This window comes from Juglans regia, chromosome 7, assembly GCF_001411555.2.
Source record: "Juglans regia cultivar Chandler chromosome 7, Walnut 2.0, whole genome shotgun sequence".
Taxonomy (NCBI): domain Eukaryota; kingdom Viridiplantae; phylum Streptophyta; class Magnoliopsida; order Fagales; family Juglandaceae; genus Juglans; species Juglans regia.
Genome location: NC_049907.1, coordinates 7,367,514 through 7,384,564, shown reverse-complemented (window position 1 = coordinate 7,384,564; position 17,051 = coordinate 7,367,514). Strand labels below are relative to the sequence as shown.

Here is a 17,051-nt window from a genome sequence, read left to right as displayed (position 1 = left end):
TTAAGGTAAATCCATCTATTGATTCCGTTTGGTTTGTGAAATGAGTATTCTTATTTTAAGTTCTATTTCTCAAGGAATACGAACAGAGATTTTTATTATCTTATTTAATGACAACCATTAGATTTTGGTAGTAATCAAGCAAAATTCTTAAAATACCCCAGCTTCAATTTTTTTTTTTTTTAAATCCAAATTATATTTAAAAAATAAAAAATAAAAAATAGAGGAATCTTTCACGACGTCCTCGCACGTTCTAAATAAGAGCCAAAAGTTGGGTTTAGATTGAAGTAGTGACCCACTTTCCTATTTATTTCTTTATGTTGCTGCAATATTCTATTTACATTATTGCAAAAGTACCCTTTAAAAGTTAGGGTTGACCCCAAAAGAGTTGACTGCTAACATACATCATGCTTCCTCAAACTAATAATTTGGTGACGTTTCCTGTTTTCCTCTGTCTGGATAAGGTTTTTTTATTAGATAATTTTCCATATTTGTGTTTCATTGTCCTTTCTGCTCATCATCATATACTTTGATGGAGCATTCGGCTTGTGAAGTAAGCTTGAAATAATATTTACCATTTTTTTTCTACTTTAAATACATAAAATTTATTTGCATCAATAAGCCTATTTATTGATTGACACACCAAACACATTATATTTTTATAATGTATTTATATTAGTTATTGAAAAAATATTTACATCAGCTTACTATTTATCACACACTCCACTGGATTGAGTGAAAAAAAAAAAAACACAGCACGCAGGTGTGCTGCGGCTATGGACTGATGCCCAGAATTCCTCTTAGTTATTATAAAAAGGTATTTATATTAGAATAATTCTACTCATTATCTCTACACTATATATTTTTTTTCCTTAACAAATATGTGGTGTATGGATGATGAGTAGAATAACTCAATTAGTTTAGCAGAAATTAAAAAAAAAATAACAATAGTGTGCGGTGTAGGCAGCTGGATAGAAATACTCTTTATATTATGACTTTTTTTTTTTAATGACTGCAATGGGTCTTATTGTAATTTGTGAGGTTTGTATACTATCTTGTAATTGTGAACTCTTTTAGGGGTTTGGGGAGCTGCTAAATTTGAAAAATTTTATGTATCAGTCATTATTCACTTTCATACTATATCTATAGTTTGTTTTTTTTTTTTTTTTTTTTATAAAGTGCAGGGTATTTTTCATAGAGTGTGTGGTGTGGGGTAGTGAATAGAGACTGATTAAAAGAATTTTCCGCTAAATTTTGGGAGTTTGTTTGACCAGGCTAATGTACAATTTAGGCTAAAAATCATTAAAAGGTTGTGGAAAATGTTGTACATATTATAGCTAACATTTTTAAGCTCATAAACATACAAGTAAACTTCCTAGGATCATCCACTGCATTTTTTTTAACCTCCTGGAAAAGTTTGCAGCAAAAGTTTGTGAAAAGAAAAGAATAGTAGCTCAAGGAAAGCACTGGGACTAAGATATATCGGACCCATTTCTGGCCTTATTGTTCATTTCTCATGTTCTGTCTACAAAAATAACATCTTCAATCCAAGCTACAATGTTGAACGCTAGGCCTTCCAACACCCTTGAGTAGCTCTCTAATATTGCTTGCCCCACATCCTGCAAATATCAGTTCCCTCCAAGTCTCAAATTTGTAATGAATCTTTTAAACATGCCAAGCTCATGTGAAATTATAAAGATACCATTCATTATCCTATGATATAGCATTAAAAGATTGCCGTAAACTTACCCTATTGTACTGAATCTTGCTAGTGTCCAATGTTGTCTGTGATAGCTCAGGATACCTCTGTTTGAGGCAGAACAGTAAACTTTCAGCTCTCTCTGCTAGAACATGATTTTTGTCACTCCGGTCAGAGTCAGCCATGAGATCCTTTACCAGGTCCCAGGATGACTTTGAATGGCTCATACATGCTTTACGCCTCCATGTGTACATAGAAGCTTCAACCCTGTCTGCAAGCTCAAGTGCTTCATGTTCGGATGTTATATTCAGACAGTCAAGAAAATGTTCTGGTGAGAATTTATCTCCGGTACACATACAGCGGTAAATCGATTCTCCTAGACATGATTTTCCACTCTGATCAAAATGTTTGGGAGAAAATGAAGTCAGAACCAGGAAGTTTTTTGTTTTATCACTGACACAACCATCTGAGAAAAGTCCTAAGAACACTTTACTGTTTCATTGAACTTACATACTTGTGTGCCTAATGTTGTGACATATGCATAAGATAAATATGCCCGGAACTACTCAAGTATTCCTAGCAGTCAACATAGTTGTCCCAAATTCATTCTTGCAATTAATATGTTTCATCTTTATGTTCTTGAAAATTTCCCATTTCTACTCTATTTGGAAAGTTCTGTCAAAGTTTTTATGTTAATTCCTAAATTAATCCGCCAACCATTTCCCAATCCCTGCAAAATTTCAGTGTACATCTAATTTGGAAGATAAATCCATTGGACTCGTGGAGACTCGTAGTTTCAGAAACACAAGTTTTTGTAGAACTGTTGGATCAACTATGAGGACTCACTTTTGGAAGAGTTGCCACGAATGATTCTGGGATTTCCATCTCTGCAAGAATAGTACTGTTAATTGCCATGGCGGCCTTGTGAATTTGATTAGCACAGTCCCGTTTGTGTTGCAAGTGCTTCCTTGCCTTCTCAGAGAGGCCACCTGGAGGAACACATGGAACTGGCAACCACCATTTGTCTTCTTTCCGCCGAGAAACCCTTCGAAATGAGCCTGAACGAACTGAATTCCCCGACATGCTCCCCTGTTTCGCGTACCAGAATTCCGTATCTTCAAAACTATCCATTATTTCCTGTCATAGAAAATTTAATCCTTCATGAGCTATGAGAAAAATGTGTCGTTTCTATTAGAGAAAAGAATGAGTTTTTGCAAATGGAGCTTGTCTTACTATGAGCATCATGTCAAGCTTCTGCAATGCAGGAAGATTAATATAAATATCCGATCTTGCTGTACTTGCCATCATCTAAAATACATCATAACTTGCATCAGAAAGAGGTAAAAACAATTAAATTCCATCGAAGCATCAGATATGCATCAAAGAAATTTCACCTCCACAGTTGTCCCATCATCTAAATCTTTCAAGGTTGGGCTAAACTCCACTATGTAATCACACACAGATAGAAGACAATACATTTCTCTTTTCCACAAAGCCTTCTTCTCAGGACTCAGAGGCTCTAACCTTAAGTTTTGGCCGAATACAGTTGCTGCAGAAGATCAAAGAGATGTAGAATTAGAGCATAATCACTTTTCATCAGAAATTATAATCTGTTACAACTTAATTACCGTAGAGGTTTGTTATGGAATTTGAGATAGTCACAGCAGTGCAGACACCTTTCCCACCTCCAGACATGTCTTCACCCAACAGAAGTTTTGCAAATCTTTCCTTCATCATTTCAAGCTCTGCCAAGATTTTTCACATAAATTAAGCAAAATTTTATTGCCTTTTCAAAATTTTCTCCCCTTAAAAGACAAGAATTTTGCCAAAGCAAGACAATGCAAACTCACCTAAATCAGTAGATTCATGATCATCAAGTTTATCGTCCACAACTTGCCTGTGGGGCTTCATTGGTAGTCTGTAGAGGGATCTGGATTTGGCTACTGGCCAGGGGGAAGGAGAAGGTTCACTAGAAAAGCTGTTTCCGTCTGTAGGCTCTGAGAAGGCTGAGGCCTCAGAATTAGTCCTACAGTATGCAAAAGGGCTCCCACTCATCGTAGAACGCCCTGGAGTTTCTGAAGTTGATAGATCATTTTGATCCACTGAAGAAACTGAAGGTTGATAACCCAGATCATAATCATCAGAATTCGACAAATTATCCATTCGAGTTTTGTAACTTATGCTCTAAATTGCTCAAACCTGCACGCAATCATGAAACTCTCACGGAATGGGTTAGTGGGCTCAAAGATTTCAGAACCTCATTATCACATTCAGACATAGGTATTTTGGTGGGACTCTGATTAAAAAGGCTGGACCCGGGAAATGTCTTGAAATTGTAGAACTTAACAGTCTAAAAGCATGAATCTTTTCTTTTTCTTTTCTTGGAACAAAAAAGCAAAAGAGGTTTCTGAGATGTAGCTATTGCTGTCAGGAGTCTTAAATAATTCACTACTGAATATGCAGCAAAAGCTTTAGTAATAAAGCAGTGTTATGAAAAATTCCCAAGAGTAGTTAGTAGTTCTAACAAAACTGAAACTTAAAAATTCAAAGACAACGGTTGGGAAAAGAAGCAACGGTCTAATATTCTTTCATGTTTACCTTTAATGGCAAGATTTGAATTTGAACTGTTGAAGCTAAGCTAGCTGAAGAACGTTTGAAACTGTTCCCCCCTAAGCGCATGCTGCATCTTTATGCCTCTAAAATCTTTTTCTTTTCTAAAGAACAACTTTCTTTCTTGCAACATACCGGTATACCCATATCGCCATAATCATAGAACTCGAACACAATTGGCCGTCTGATCGTGCGGTTGACCTATTTGATCAAATGAGCTAGACCCAGTTGCAAAGAATGGCTGAATCTTTGCAAAATATGTAGAGAAATTAAGGACATGCAGTATTGTATGACATGGTTGGACATCGATATATATATATACATAATATATTATTATTGGTTTTGTGAAATAAGAACATATTTAGTTTGAATTACATGATTGCCTGAAATTTTGTATTCCGGATTCCGATCTGATCCTAAAATCTTTCAAGTATTCTATTGTGTAGACTTTTTTGCCTAATCATTGTTTTGTTTTCAAGTTAAACGGTTGCACGTACACTGTTACTGTGATTGACAATATGGCAAAGGGAAAGTAAGATCACTAATTTTGTCATCACCCACCAAATCATGATCAGTAGGTGTAATGGTTGTTAACTGAATCATGAAGATGATTGAATAATGCTGAGAATTGCACAAATTCATTCAAAATTTAGATTTATTTATTTTCTTTAAAATGAGTGTGCAAAATTTACACATTCTAATATAATATTTACGGTAAAAACTTCAGCTTGGTAGTCACAAATATATCAAGATCTATAATCAAGCAGGGGAAGAACTAGTACTTGGTGTTGAGACCTTCCAAATTTCAAAAAATTAATTTTTTTTTATATGGTAAATTCCTTAGAAATTAACTTTGCCCCCTCAATTTTGATGCATCTTTTGGATTTTTCAGATTTCAAAGCCTTCATGAAGATTATAAAGAACTTATAAATTGGCAATAACCATTATAAAAATAAAAAAATAAAATAGTGTTATGCATGCATGCAGATTATGAATAATTAATAATTATTCTTTAGGACTGAGAATCGTGAATTAATTAATTATTAAATGCATAAAACCCATGATGATGATCATTAGTTGTCAAAGGTTAATTGAACCTAAAATTAGAAGGACCCAAGAAGAAGAAGAAGTACTACGTGCAGGAGGTGGATCCCATGCACTTGCATGCATGTTCAAGAAAGGTTGGTCGGAGGTTGGTTTGGAAAGCTTGTGAAATATTGCATTCACCCTTCGACCACATTTTGCTTAATTATTCCCACAAAATAAATAATTTATTATTTGAAATTAATCATGCAGTCCCTGATAATTTAAATTAATGTTGTTTAGGCCGTATGAATAATAATAATAAACTTTGGCTTTTTTTTTTTTTTTTTGGTCTCAAAGAGGTGCATGCAGGTGTGATAGACGTGCATCCCATTTCCCAGTTTTGAGTCCTTCTGATAATAATCTTTTTGGGCTCTTGAATGGGTGGCTTATAATTGAGGACTCTAATTAATTGATATATATAATTATATTGAGGTCAACTTTTCTGCATATAAAACAAATTCATACACGCATATAATATTGACATATATATATATATATATATATATATATATATATAGATCTATCTTTGAGTCCCGTACTACCACTCCAAGGTGCAGAACATTCCTACTTTTTACAGGTTTTGACCAAAGTTAAGGATATTGGTCATTCGGGTTTTGCCCAATTTCAAACGGATCCATAGGGTACTATTTTTTTTTTCTTTTTTCAAATTTTAGATAATTTTTGTCTATTTTAGTTATTTTCTATTAAGTTTTCATTTTTTCACATTTTTTTTATGACCGTGACATGTAGATCATTGGGGTTTTCATTTCTTAAAACTATGATGGAACCTCCCTCTATTGACAAGAAAAATATTAGTTAGTATTTTTGTAAATAACTATCCAATAAGATAATAAAATAGCAACTTAAAATTAAAATAAATCTAAGTCTTAGTTTCTGATTTTTTAAACCCATATAATGCTCTAACTCAATCAGACTCGCATAACAATATATATACCGTTTCAGTTGACAATGAAGCTCGATAAGGATCAATAACTCTCCACTTGCGCTGAATGTTAATTCTGAACTAACTGTGGTAATTGGTGTAGCCAATATATCTTGGGCCAATTTGAACAAAGTTCGAAACTTGAGACTATTTACTTTCCGCCATTCCAGAGCAACTTGCATTTGAACCCTTTTCATATACATACATACATATATATATATATATATATATATATACTCTCCTTTAAATAATTGTCGAGCTCTAATTTGATTGGCTGCACTGTATCAACATTTTTAACAAAAAATTTAAACAATAATTGGCCACTCTGCATGCTTCGCCCACCATTGGAGGAACTATTATAAAAGTTTATTTGAGCATTTTCTCTGCTCTCTTTGTGTCTCAATAGTTGAATTGTCTTCCTTAACATACTCATCATACAACTCATGCAAAACTTAAGCGACATGCTCAACATTCTTGGAAGCTTCCGGCTTTTGATAAATTCAAGTAAAACAAAACTGGATCAGCACCATCTTGAATCTAGGGTCTAACACCGTAGCAATTACCATCAATAGATTACACTCTCCGTAACATTTTTCAAACTTAGAACTCATTTTTCTTACTATTGATTTCATGTACTTATTCTCATCTCTAGACTTTTTACCCAAAGATGACATTCCTTCTCCATACTTCATAAATAAATATGTTTGTTGTTGGGTAAGCACTTCCGTATACAATATTGATTACTTCATTAAAAATATCAAGTAGTTGACAAACATTTTCAACTTGCCCTCAATCTTCAACACTTAGAACCCACTCAAAACTGTTATCCTTATCACCATATCTAATAAACACTTCTTTAAATTGAATTACAACATCCAACATTAAGGCTGCGTTTGGATGTTGAGTTGAATTCAGTTCTTTATGAATAGTAGTGAGTTGAGTAGTGTAGGGACTTCTGTGGGGCCCATCTAAACTGAGTTTAAAGTGTGTTTGGATGTTAAAATGAGTTTAGTACTTTTTATGAAAAGTTGAATAAGGTTGTAGGTCCCACGTATAAAGATGTGTAAAGTTAAAAAAGGTTGTGGGTCCCACGTATAAGGAGGTTTTGAGCTGAAATGAGTTTAATAATTTGAGAGTTGGGTGTTTGGATGTTTGACTCAGCTTAAAATTAGACAGAGCTCAATTAAGCTCAATTGAGTCTTGCAACCAAACACAGCCTGATGCTACCAGATAGTTTATATCATCTCTCACACAATCAACGATGTTCCTAATCTCTCTAAGTCCATGTTGCACAAGTAAATTAGTTATATGTACACAACAACGTTCATGAAATAATTGCCCACCAACAGACAATGTTTTCTTCAAGCTAAAATCATCTTTCAAGATCCTAATGACAACATCATTAGACCTTGCATTGTCAACAATAACTGAACTAATTTTATTCTCAATTCCCCAATCTTGAAAACAATTTTGTAAAGCATCAGCAATAAGAAGGCCAGTATGTGGAAGTGACACATTACAAAAGTTCAACACACGCCTCTAAAGATGCCAATTAGTATCTATAAAATGACATGTTACTACCATATATAAAATGACATAAACTTTGTTCACATTTTTAAGCAAAGCGTTTAACTTTCTATTTTCAGTTTCATAAGTTCTCATACATTCCTTTTTTGCAGCAGCCCAAGACAATTTTTTTTTTCCAATATAGAGTATTTACACTCATAAACTTATAAAATATCACATGCTCCATAAAGGAGAACAGATATTCATGGTAAAGTATCATTAGAGAGGCAAGCTCTTGGACCATATTACGATCATAGGTAAAGTTTGACACAGTGAAGCCACCATCTGGCTCCTTAGACTCCACTACTAAAACTTTTTTTTTATTTTTAGATCTTATGTATGGCAAACAAGTTAGCAAGTGTCTATGTAGTTTGTTTCCAATAAATTAAAGCAAGCTTAGGAAGAATTGATTTAGAACCTGAAGCTTCTACATCTTTGTTATTGGAGGTAATAAAAATTAATTTTAGCAGGTAACAAAAATAGATGACAAAATAAGAAGAACGTGTACTTCATGTGGCCACGAATACAAACTAACGAAACTGTTCTTAGAGCATGCAACTAGAACTCAAATCCAACAAACAAAATAGCCAGCATTTGAGAAACTAATAGGCAGATCTATATCTATAATATTTCTGAGATTAGGCAAAGGCAAGCTGAGAGAAGAAATGGATTTCGGACCTCGTTTTTCTTCTCAGTCAAAATGCTTTGTTGGAAATGGGTTTGGGCGTTTCCTTCTCCAATGGTCTTCTTCCTTTCCATCGAAATGCTCTGCAGTCGAAATGGGTTTGGGTGTTTTTCTTCTCAGATGGTCTTCTTCCTTTCCATCGAAATGGGTTTCAGCATTTTTCTTCTTAGATGGCTTCTTCCTTTCAGTCGAAATGCCCTCACTCAAACCAAGTGTGGGTGTAACACTCAACTCCCCACGGTTAATAATAAAGTCAATTTTGAAAATTTTCGGGAGCCGGAGTGCTCCTACTGAAGCTTGACTTAAAAATATTTTCTTTTATTCTAAAGGAAGCGTCAAGTATAAAGATTCTATAAATAAAATAATTCTTTATTAAAATATTGAGATTATAAAAGATAGTGCGCGGAAGCATTTATTAAAACTTCTCAAAACCCGTGCCATAAAATTCTCACAACATAAAATCTCTGTACATGATTTAGGCCACTGTCACACCTCCCTAGACTAAGTCTCATCTTGTAGCTCTATATCCATAATTATCCTGACCTGGGGTGGTTTAAAAATATAAAAATAAACGAAAATGATTCGATAACTAACTCGATATGAAACCCATTATAACATAAACATACTAAATATAATATTTTTCATAAAATATTTCATGTTGAGAACTTAAAATCATGACTAATCGTAATGATACTTATTTATACATGGTTGATTTATCTGAATTAACTGACTGATTTGGCTGGCCAACACACTTAACTATGTGTGCAAGGTTGTGCACTAACTTTCCATGCTGCAGCAAAGGAAGACGACTGTGCAGTACTCTAGCGTACTATTGTAGACCACGCTTGAGTCCGTGGCTTACACACCCACCTTGAGACTGCATTGGTACTATACATCTGAATGACTATCTGATTAACTGTTATGAACTTATCTTATACTTGATCTTATGAAAACTTACATGTCTTATGCAATGTGAGATGCATAATACATACATAACTATAATATGTAGAACGAAACATGATGAATGACATGCTTGCAAATATCATGACATGTGTCGCACGTAAACACTAGCTTCGAAAGAACTTGCTTTAATAATAATATATATAACTACTTAACGTATGCTAATTCTAATTTAGCTACTTACCTTGTAGTGATTCCTCTTAAAATTTTCAACACAAAATCAATCATAGTGTTGGACTGGAGGTTTATGGTTTTTTCCAAATAACAAGCGGAAGAGAGATATTTATAGAGATATTTGGGAGAGGGTGACGACTAGTTTGAGTTGGACTTGGTTAATACATGTAGTGACACTAATCTGCTGAATACTCAGTCATGATCATCTAAGAAGAGAGTTTGACTTTAAGAATATGATTTAGTAGTTCATTCAATATAGGATTGGTAGTAACTGAGACTATGTAGGGAATTCAATCAGTAATGATTTTAAGTTGAAATAAATTTCTAATGGCCGATCTTTAAATTCTAAAAGGACTCTAACTGATTCAATAAATAATAAATGAGATTTAACCTAATTATTGAGGTTAATTAAAACTCAAAGGAGTAATCAACAATTTTTTACTCGTGGGCTTATCCAATATGACCCATTAAATATAATTTAAGCCCAATAAAGATTATTAATATATCGACCTTAGAATTGTTGGGACGAGTCATTATATTGGGCATTCTTCTTCCCAGATGATCGAAATGCTTTCAGCGTGAATGCTCTCTAACAAAATGTGAAATGCTTTCACTTGAAATATCAAAACTTTTTCTCAGATGTCTTCTTCCTGAGTTTCAGTCCGATGGCTTCTCAAATTTCTTTCTTTTTTAATTTTTGCCAGATGTCCTCTTCTTACATGATTGAAATGCTTTTAATGCAAAATGCCACGTCAACCAGTTACGTGGCGATTGGACACTTCATTTGTACATAGTAGAATTGTTTTATTTTAGCTTTTCTATTGTTGCTCTCAAATTTGGAAGCTGTAGCAAAGCTAAACATTATTTATATATTTTTTATTCAAGATTCGATAGGTCTCGTATTTTTGTTCTAATTTTTTCTATTTTTCAAACTAATAAAACAAAAAGATTAGTCGGTATATATTTTTGTAACTTTCATAATTTTGTTGGCAGGGGATAGCCAAAATCATATTTTATATTTTGATAAATACATTGACAAAAAGTATATATTTTGCTTATTGGCCAGTTAAAGGTTTTCATTACGAAATATCTTAAAATATGACCATTCCCAAATATAATTATTTAAAAAATATCATCAGCAGTAGTATGAATTTAAAAAAATATGACCATTAAAAAGATACAGTATATAAAATATGATAGAATTAGTAAAGACGGCAGTTTACTCTCTAGCGGATGTCAGCGATTTAAATCTACTTATCTCCAACTCGTCAACTTAACCGATAAAAAACTATATGATAGCACCCAAATAATAAAGATAAAATATTTAAATAAAAAAGAGAAATAATAAAGAGTGAAATGTTATGTTTTTCGGAAAGTTAAATGTTAAAAATAGAGAGAGATGCATTTTTAGAACTAGCTAGACTTTTGGAAGTCCCTATGTGATGCTCTCAGGGTCCAACATAACCAGATAAGTAGGTTGTCAATTTTTCATATGACATGCGAACTCGAAACAAACTTAACACAAAGTACTAGTGGTCTAGTATCGAGTTTAATGTCAATTTGGCACATAACCAATTGATTCAATTATTAATCGGATCATTTCCAGACAACCTAGCTAGATAATTTGTGAGTCAACCCAACTAATTCTTTTACTTAGGAGCTATTTAAATAATGAGATGAGATGAGATGAGATGAGATAATTTTATAAAGTTAAAAGTTGAATAAAATACTGTTAGAATATTATTTTTTAAATTTATTATTGTTTTAGAACTTGAAAATTTTGAATTATTTATTATATTTTGTGTGAAAATTTGAAAAAATTATAATGATGAGATGAGATGGGTTGAGAGTGTTTCTTAGTCCATACGACTCCTTAGTACACAATTTTGTACGGTATCATCCCATGGATATTATAGTAGTAAAGATCTTCACACCCAAAATATTTCAGCACACCCAAAATATTACTCAAATAATAAAAATTATCTTATATATATATTTGGATGATTGCGTGAGTTTCGAAAATTCACATTTATCGAAAGTGAAAACCTCTAAATCCTGAATAATCACTTCATTTTTGTATTGCAAGGAATATTAAACGAATATGTCCAAAAACAAAATCTCAAAGTGGATTCATGCCAAAGTTTATTCTAGTTCATTTCACTTCCATCTATAAGGATCTCACAAGCTGATATATGCTTAATTTGTTTCATTTTTAAGTTTTGTAAAAGTTTGTTGGTTTTTTAAATTTATAAAATAATTCACTTAATTATTTTAGTAACTAATATATATTGAAATTCATGAAAGTTTAAAGCCTTTCAAATTGATAATATATATATATATATATATATATATATACACACGCACACGCACACGCACACGCACACGCACACGCACACGCAATTTAGTCTTAAAACTCGATCGAGATGCTTTGAACAAAGTTTAACACCACTTCCATTGAGGCTGTTTAGCACCATCTCGTTCAATTTTAACAAAATCATTCTATACAACAGAAGTCTTATTTCTCTTTTTTCTTTCATAGGCTACCATTTGAACTTCTATTGGGCCCTAATTAGAGACCGTATTAGGGGCCTCAATATTTGCAATGTCTCCATCATCATTGGATATGGGCTCTACTAAACTAATTCGAATAGAGTTTTCATTTTCATACTCCTCCACCAGATCAAGTTCATTCATACGATCATTCATTTGCTAAAATCAATAAGTGATAGCATAGAACCAAGCAAATTATATTAATAAACTAAATTACAAATTAAAGTCAAACATATTTGACCCAATACTTGTCAAAACAGTCTTGCCTAGATGGCTTGAAGTGCCTCCAGAAGTATGGTTGTCAAAACAGGAATTGATGCAGGTCCTGCAGGGTCAGTGCCCAAGTTAATGAAAGAAATTGAGTTGTCGAGACTAGGGGTGTAAACCGGTCAGTCTGGTGATGGACCGAAAATAGGTCCAATCTAGTTATTTTCGGTCCATCACCGGATCGGACCGTACTGGACCGAACACCCCATAGGGACCGGACCGGTAGTTATCGGTCCAGCATATATATATATTTTTAAATCAATTAATAAAAATTTTTTATTTAAAATACTAAATTAAATTAAGTGACTTATTGATGTGGATTATGTAACAAACTCAATAAAAAAATATTTTATATGGTCAATGATAATAAATTAAATGAAAATTACATTATTAATTTATATAATTACTATATAATTAACTAATTGATATTATATATTAGTTAATTCATAGAATATTAACAAGTGTTAATAACATATTTAAAATTTTATATTATTAATAGTGATAAGTTAGATGAAGATATATATAAAATATTGTTAATTTATAGAATATTAACAAGTATTAATAACATATTTAAAATTTTATATTGTTAATTGTATAATTATTATATAAATAATATATATAATATTTTATTTATTTTTATTTTTTATTCGGTCGGTCTGGTCTGAGAAATCTCCACCCCGAGACCAGACCAAAGACCGAAATTTCCTTATTTACTGGACCGAAACCGACCGTGCATTTGGTCAGTCCAGTCCGATCCGGATCGAACCGGTTGGTCTGGTCGATTTCTCCTGTTCGGACCGACCGGTTTACACCCCTAGTCGAGACCCTCTTGTGTGGTGGGTTAACAACTAGCAAAGAAGTCCACACTTCTTCTTACACAATTCCTTCACTGCTACCCTATCTTCAACCACCCGTTGTATCGATCCCCCAATCCCCTTCAATTCCACCGATCCCCCTTGTGTTCAAAACTCATTATCAACTTAGCAAAATCCCACCATATCAAACCCATTGTGTGCAGCCACCGTGTGCCGAGAACGACATCACAACCCTCTAACGCCAGTACAAAAAAATAATAATGAATAGAGTGCCATGGAAAAGGATACAAACCTTGTCGCACTGCCCCTTTTAGTCCAACTTCTCCCCATTCAATCATCACCTTCATCCCTTTGGACCCGTTGAAGGAACAATTCAATCTTATCAACAACGGAAGCACTCAAGAAGTTGTGGAAACTTCAAGAGTCAAGTAGATAGTGATCCCATGGCCCTGTATCACCTCTCGAATCCTCATGGTTTGTGGTGTTGTCGTCCCAACAATTGCTTGTATTGAAATCACTGGCTCATCTGAGAAGTCAGCTTGTTCTCTTTCTTCACCCCCGCCGTCTAATTCTTCCCCTTCCGTGTACATTCCTTCAATTAGGAATAATTCTTACAGCAATGACTAGGTGCAAAGCTCTCATCATAATTAAAATAAAGCCCATTTTCCCACCGTTCCTATAACTCATTAGGGTCTTTTTTTTTTTTTTTTTTTGGAGCCTATAACTCATTAGGGTTGAGGTGTCGAGTGGGAGGTGTTTTTGCTCTTGATTGACTGGTTGATGGCAAAAGGGGCATCAATTCCTTAGGTGTTTCTCATTTGGCCTCAACCGGTATTGGTCTATTCCAGTGTCGTGCTTCATAAAATCGGGATAGCCCAATTGCATCAGTGATGGACATAGGACAAGCCACCTGCACATCTGTATGGATTAGTTCTTTGAGACCACTAATAAAACCTCCCAATTGATGGTTGGGTGTGAGCCCTTCAACCAAACCTAGAAGTTGTTCAAATGCAACTGGTAATCTCAAATTGTTCCTATCTATCGCAGCATGCTTAACATGCCGAAATGATCCTCGAATATGGTTGGCCAGTAATGCATGCGAAGAGTCCCTCTTTTTAAGGCTTCCCAGGATGCAATTTATTCACTGTCTTTGGAGAGTTAAAAATTGTTTCACCCGACAAATCCAACTTGTTGGATTGTGTAAGAAAGGGGCACCCATAGTGGGCACCCCTTCACCTCCTCTTGGGGGTTATGAAGGGGCTCTTAAGCCACTTCATGAGACTTAATGGCTGGCCTTTAATGGCCAGCCAGGGGGTTACACTAGAGAGGCTATTTAAATAGTCTATCCCCCTCTTTTAGAGGAGACACTTGAACAAATAAACTCTCTCTCAAATGGTTCTCTCTAGTCACGGCATCTAGGCTGTGGAACGTGTGAGTGTTGCTCTGGTATTACCACGTAGCACACTCCACCATCGATGTGAAGATCCTGGATGAACAATGATACTGGAGAATCTGTGGAACAACCGCACTAGATCCGAGATATTTCCTGTGTGGTAATATCGCTTCCGCTGTGTATTTTGATCTATTATTTCTAACATTGGTATCAGAGCATTGAATTGGTTGTTCTCGATTTATATTTATCGTGCTCGTAGTGATTTCTTTTACTGAATATTTTTTTCTGTAATGTGAATTTTTTATGCACAATGATTTGTAACCATTGTTGCCAACGGGTTGCTCGTTACGGTGGTAGCGCCGCTGCATAGGCAGTGACTGCGACCCACACAAAGTGGAGCACGACCTTGGTCATGTGGCTGTTCACATGCGGCATTGCAACCACTGTGATGTGCCGCGCACCTGATGGTGTTTATACACCTCGGTGCTGCGTCCACGAGAGGGTTGGTTGCACCCACATGGCATGCATCCAAGGGTGCTGCAACCGTGCACCTCCAAGCAGTGCCGCAGACGTGGACTAAAAATACCTGTACACAAAGCCGCGGCCAGCGACTGCTTCACATGGAAGCGTTGCGTACGCCCAGGTGCGACGTGCACGACCTGGAGCTGCTTGCCCCTTAGTGCATTATGCACCTGAGGTGCGGTGGCACCTGTTACCGATGCAGCATGCCAAAGCGTGGAAGTTCACCGCGCTGCAATGGTGCACTGCGCACCCAAGAGCGCTTGCGCGCACACGGTTCACTGCTGTGCACATCTAGGTGCAGCGCTACCGGGGGCCCAGCGGCAACTGGCAAAGCCAGGCAGTGCCCACAACGGCTTCAACCAAAGCACCTGGCTGGTGCGGTAAGCTTTGCCGCACCCAGAGCCGCGTGAAACGGCGATGCAGCAGCCTATGCAGAAGCTGCATGCTACGCAGGGCGGTGGCAGCGAGCACAAGGTGCTGCGCACACCAGGGGAAGCGCGCACTAGGAACGGCGCGCACCAGGTGCGGCGAGCACCAGGTGCTGCGCGCACCAGTGAGCGGCGGGAGCCCTAGAGCAGTGGCTGAAAGCTTGAAAGGGTGGCGGCGGCGGTTACATGCTATTTTTTTTTTTTTCCTTCTGTTACGTTACTCTGTAACGGTTGGGGAAGAAGAACAGTAAAACAAATGGGTTGTCTTTTACTAAATCAAACTTTTCGGCCTGGCCCATATTTTTTTTTTCCCAACAAAACTAAAATTAGTTTCAGTTTTGGTTTAAATTATTTATGGGCTGTGGGCTGCAAATCTATTGGTTTATTTCGGTTGAAAAAGAAAAGCCCAACCATTTTTTTTTTAAATGCAGTCTAGCTCATTTTTTTTTAATGAAAAAAAGAGGCCACTGGGAGATTTGGGCCGTGAGCCCAACAAGTTCAAGCCCGCTCTACAGCTGGGCGCCCAAGGGGGTGCGGCCCATTAGATGTCTAAAAACAGTTTTTTTTTTTTTTACAAAATACTTTGATGGTGTTCTGAACCCAAGACCTCACACACAAAGGCTATAAGCTCAACCATTGGGTTAGAGCTTATTGTTAGTGTATTTGTTGTTAATTTTATTTAGTAATTCAGCATATTATTGTGGCATAAATGTTTTTTGAAATATTTTTTTTGCATGTGATTATGGTTATTAAATACATGCTTGCCATGATATTTTTTTTGTCATATTTGTTTGGCATTTTATTTTACGTTATAAATTGCCTAGATTATTATTTTTGTGAATAATAATTATTTGGATCAAATGTGATGTGATTTTTTTTTTGTACATGTATTGTAATTACATGTAATTGTACGAGCTTATTTTATCACTTGTATTGTTAGACTATTTTTAAGAATTGTCTACAATTTTTTAGAATGTGATGAACTAGAATATTAAGTAACCTGAGTTTGATTAGCCCATGCTTGTGATTGGCTCATATTGATTTCTTCGATCTAAGAATAAATTATTTTTGCATGAGACTAACTCGGTAATTTACATATCCTAGTGGGAGTATGGTTGAGATTGATTTGAAATTAATCTCCTATACAATATAAATTTGCGCGAAAATTAAGTTAGAAATTAATAATTAGACATTGAGGCGCAAGAGATGATTAGGAAGTTTAGCGAATTTTCGATCTTGCGACATGTATTAATTATTTTTGTTCTGACTTGGATTAACACGGCAAATTTCTTAAATGTGTGTGCAATTAGATGCGCATAGTTTATTTATACGACTTAATTGTCGCATTAATCTCCT

The 17,051-nt window shown here is 35.2% G+C and overlaps 1 protein-coding gene across 1 annotated transcript; it reads right to left on the bottom strand.

The window, feature by feature from the left end:
* Window positions 1-1,280: 1,280 nt before the first annotated feature.
* Window positions 1,281-3,998, bottom strand: LOC109001484 (rop guanine nucleotide exchange factor 3). The gene is made up of 7 exons (XM_018978788.2): window positions 3,547-3,998; window positions 3,325-3,441; window positions 3,091-3,245; window positions 2,930-3,004; window positions 2,543-2,833; window positions 1,747-2,091; window positions 1,281-1,616 (listed from the first exon to the last, which is right to left on the bottom strand). Exons 1-7 carry the CDS (start codon window positions 3,857-3,859, stop codon window positions 1,512-1,514), a joined length of 1,401 nt encoding a protein of 466 aa, XP_018834333.2. The 5' UTR covers window positions 3,860-3,998; the 3' UTR covers window positions 1,281-1,511.
* Window positions 3,999-17,051: the final 13,053 nt, after the last annotated feature.

Coding starts and splice junctions, on each gene's coding strand:
- LOC109001484 (XM_018978788.2), bottom strand. CDS start 3,859: ATGGATAATTTGTCGAATTCTGATGATTATGATCTGGGTTATCAACCT. Junction 3,005..3,090: donor ATGATGGGACAACTGTGGAG/GTGAAATTTCTT, acceptor GATGTATTTTAG/ATGATGGCAAGTACAGCAAG. Junction 2,092..2,542: donor TCGTGGCAACTCTTCCAAAA/GTGAGTCCTCAT, acceptor CATTTTGATCAG/AGTGGAAAATCATGTCTAGG.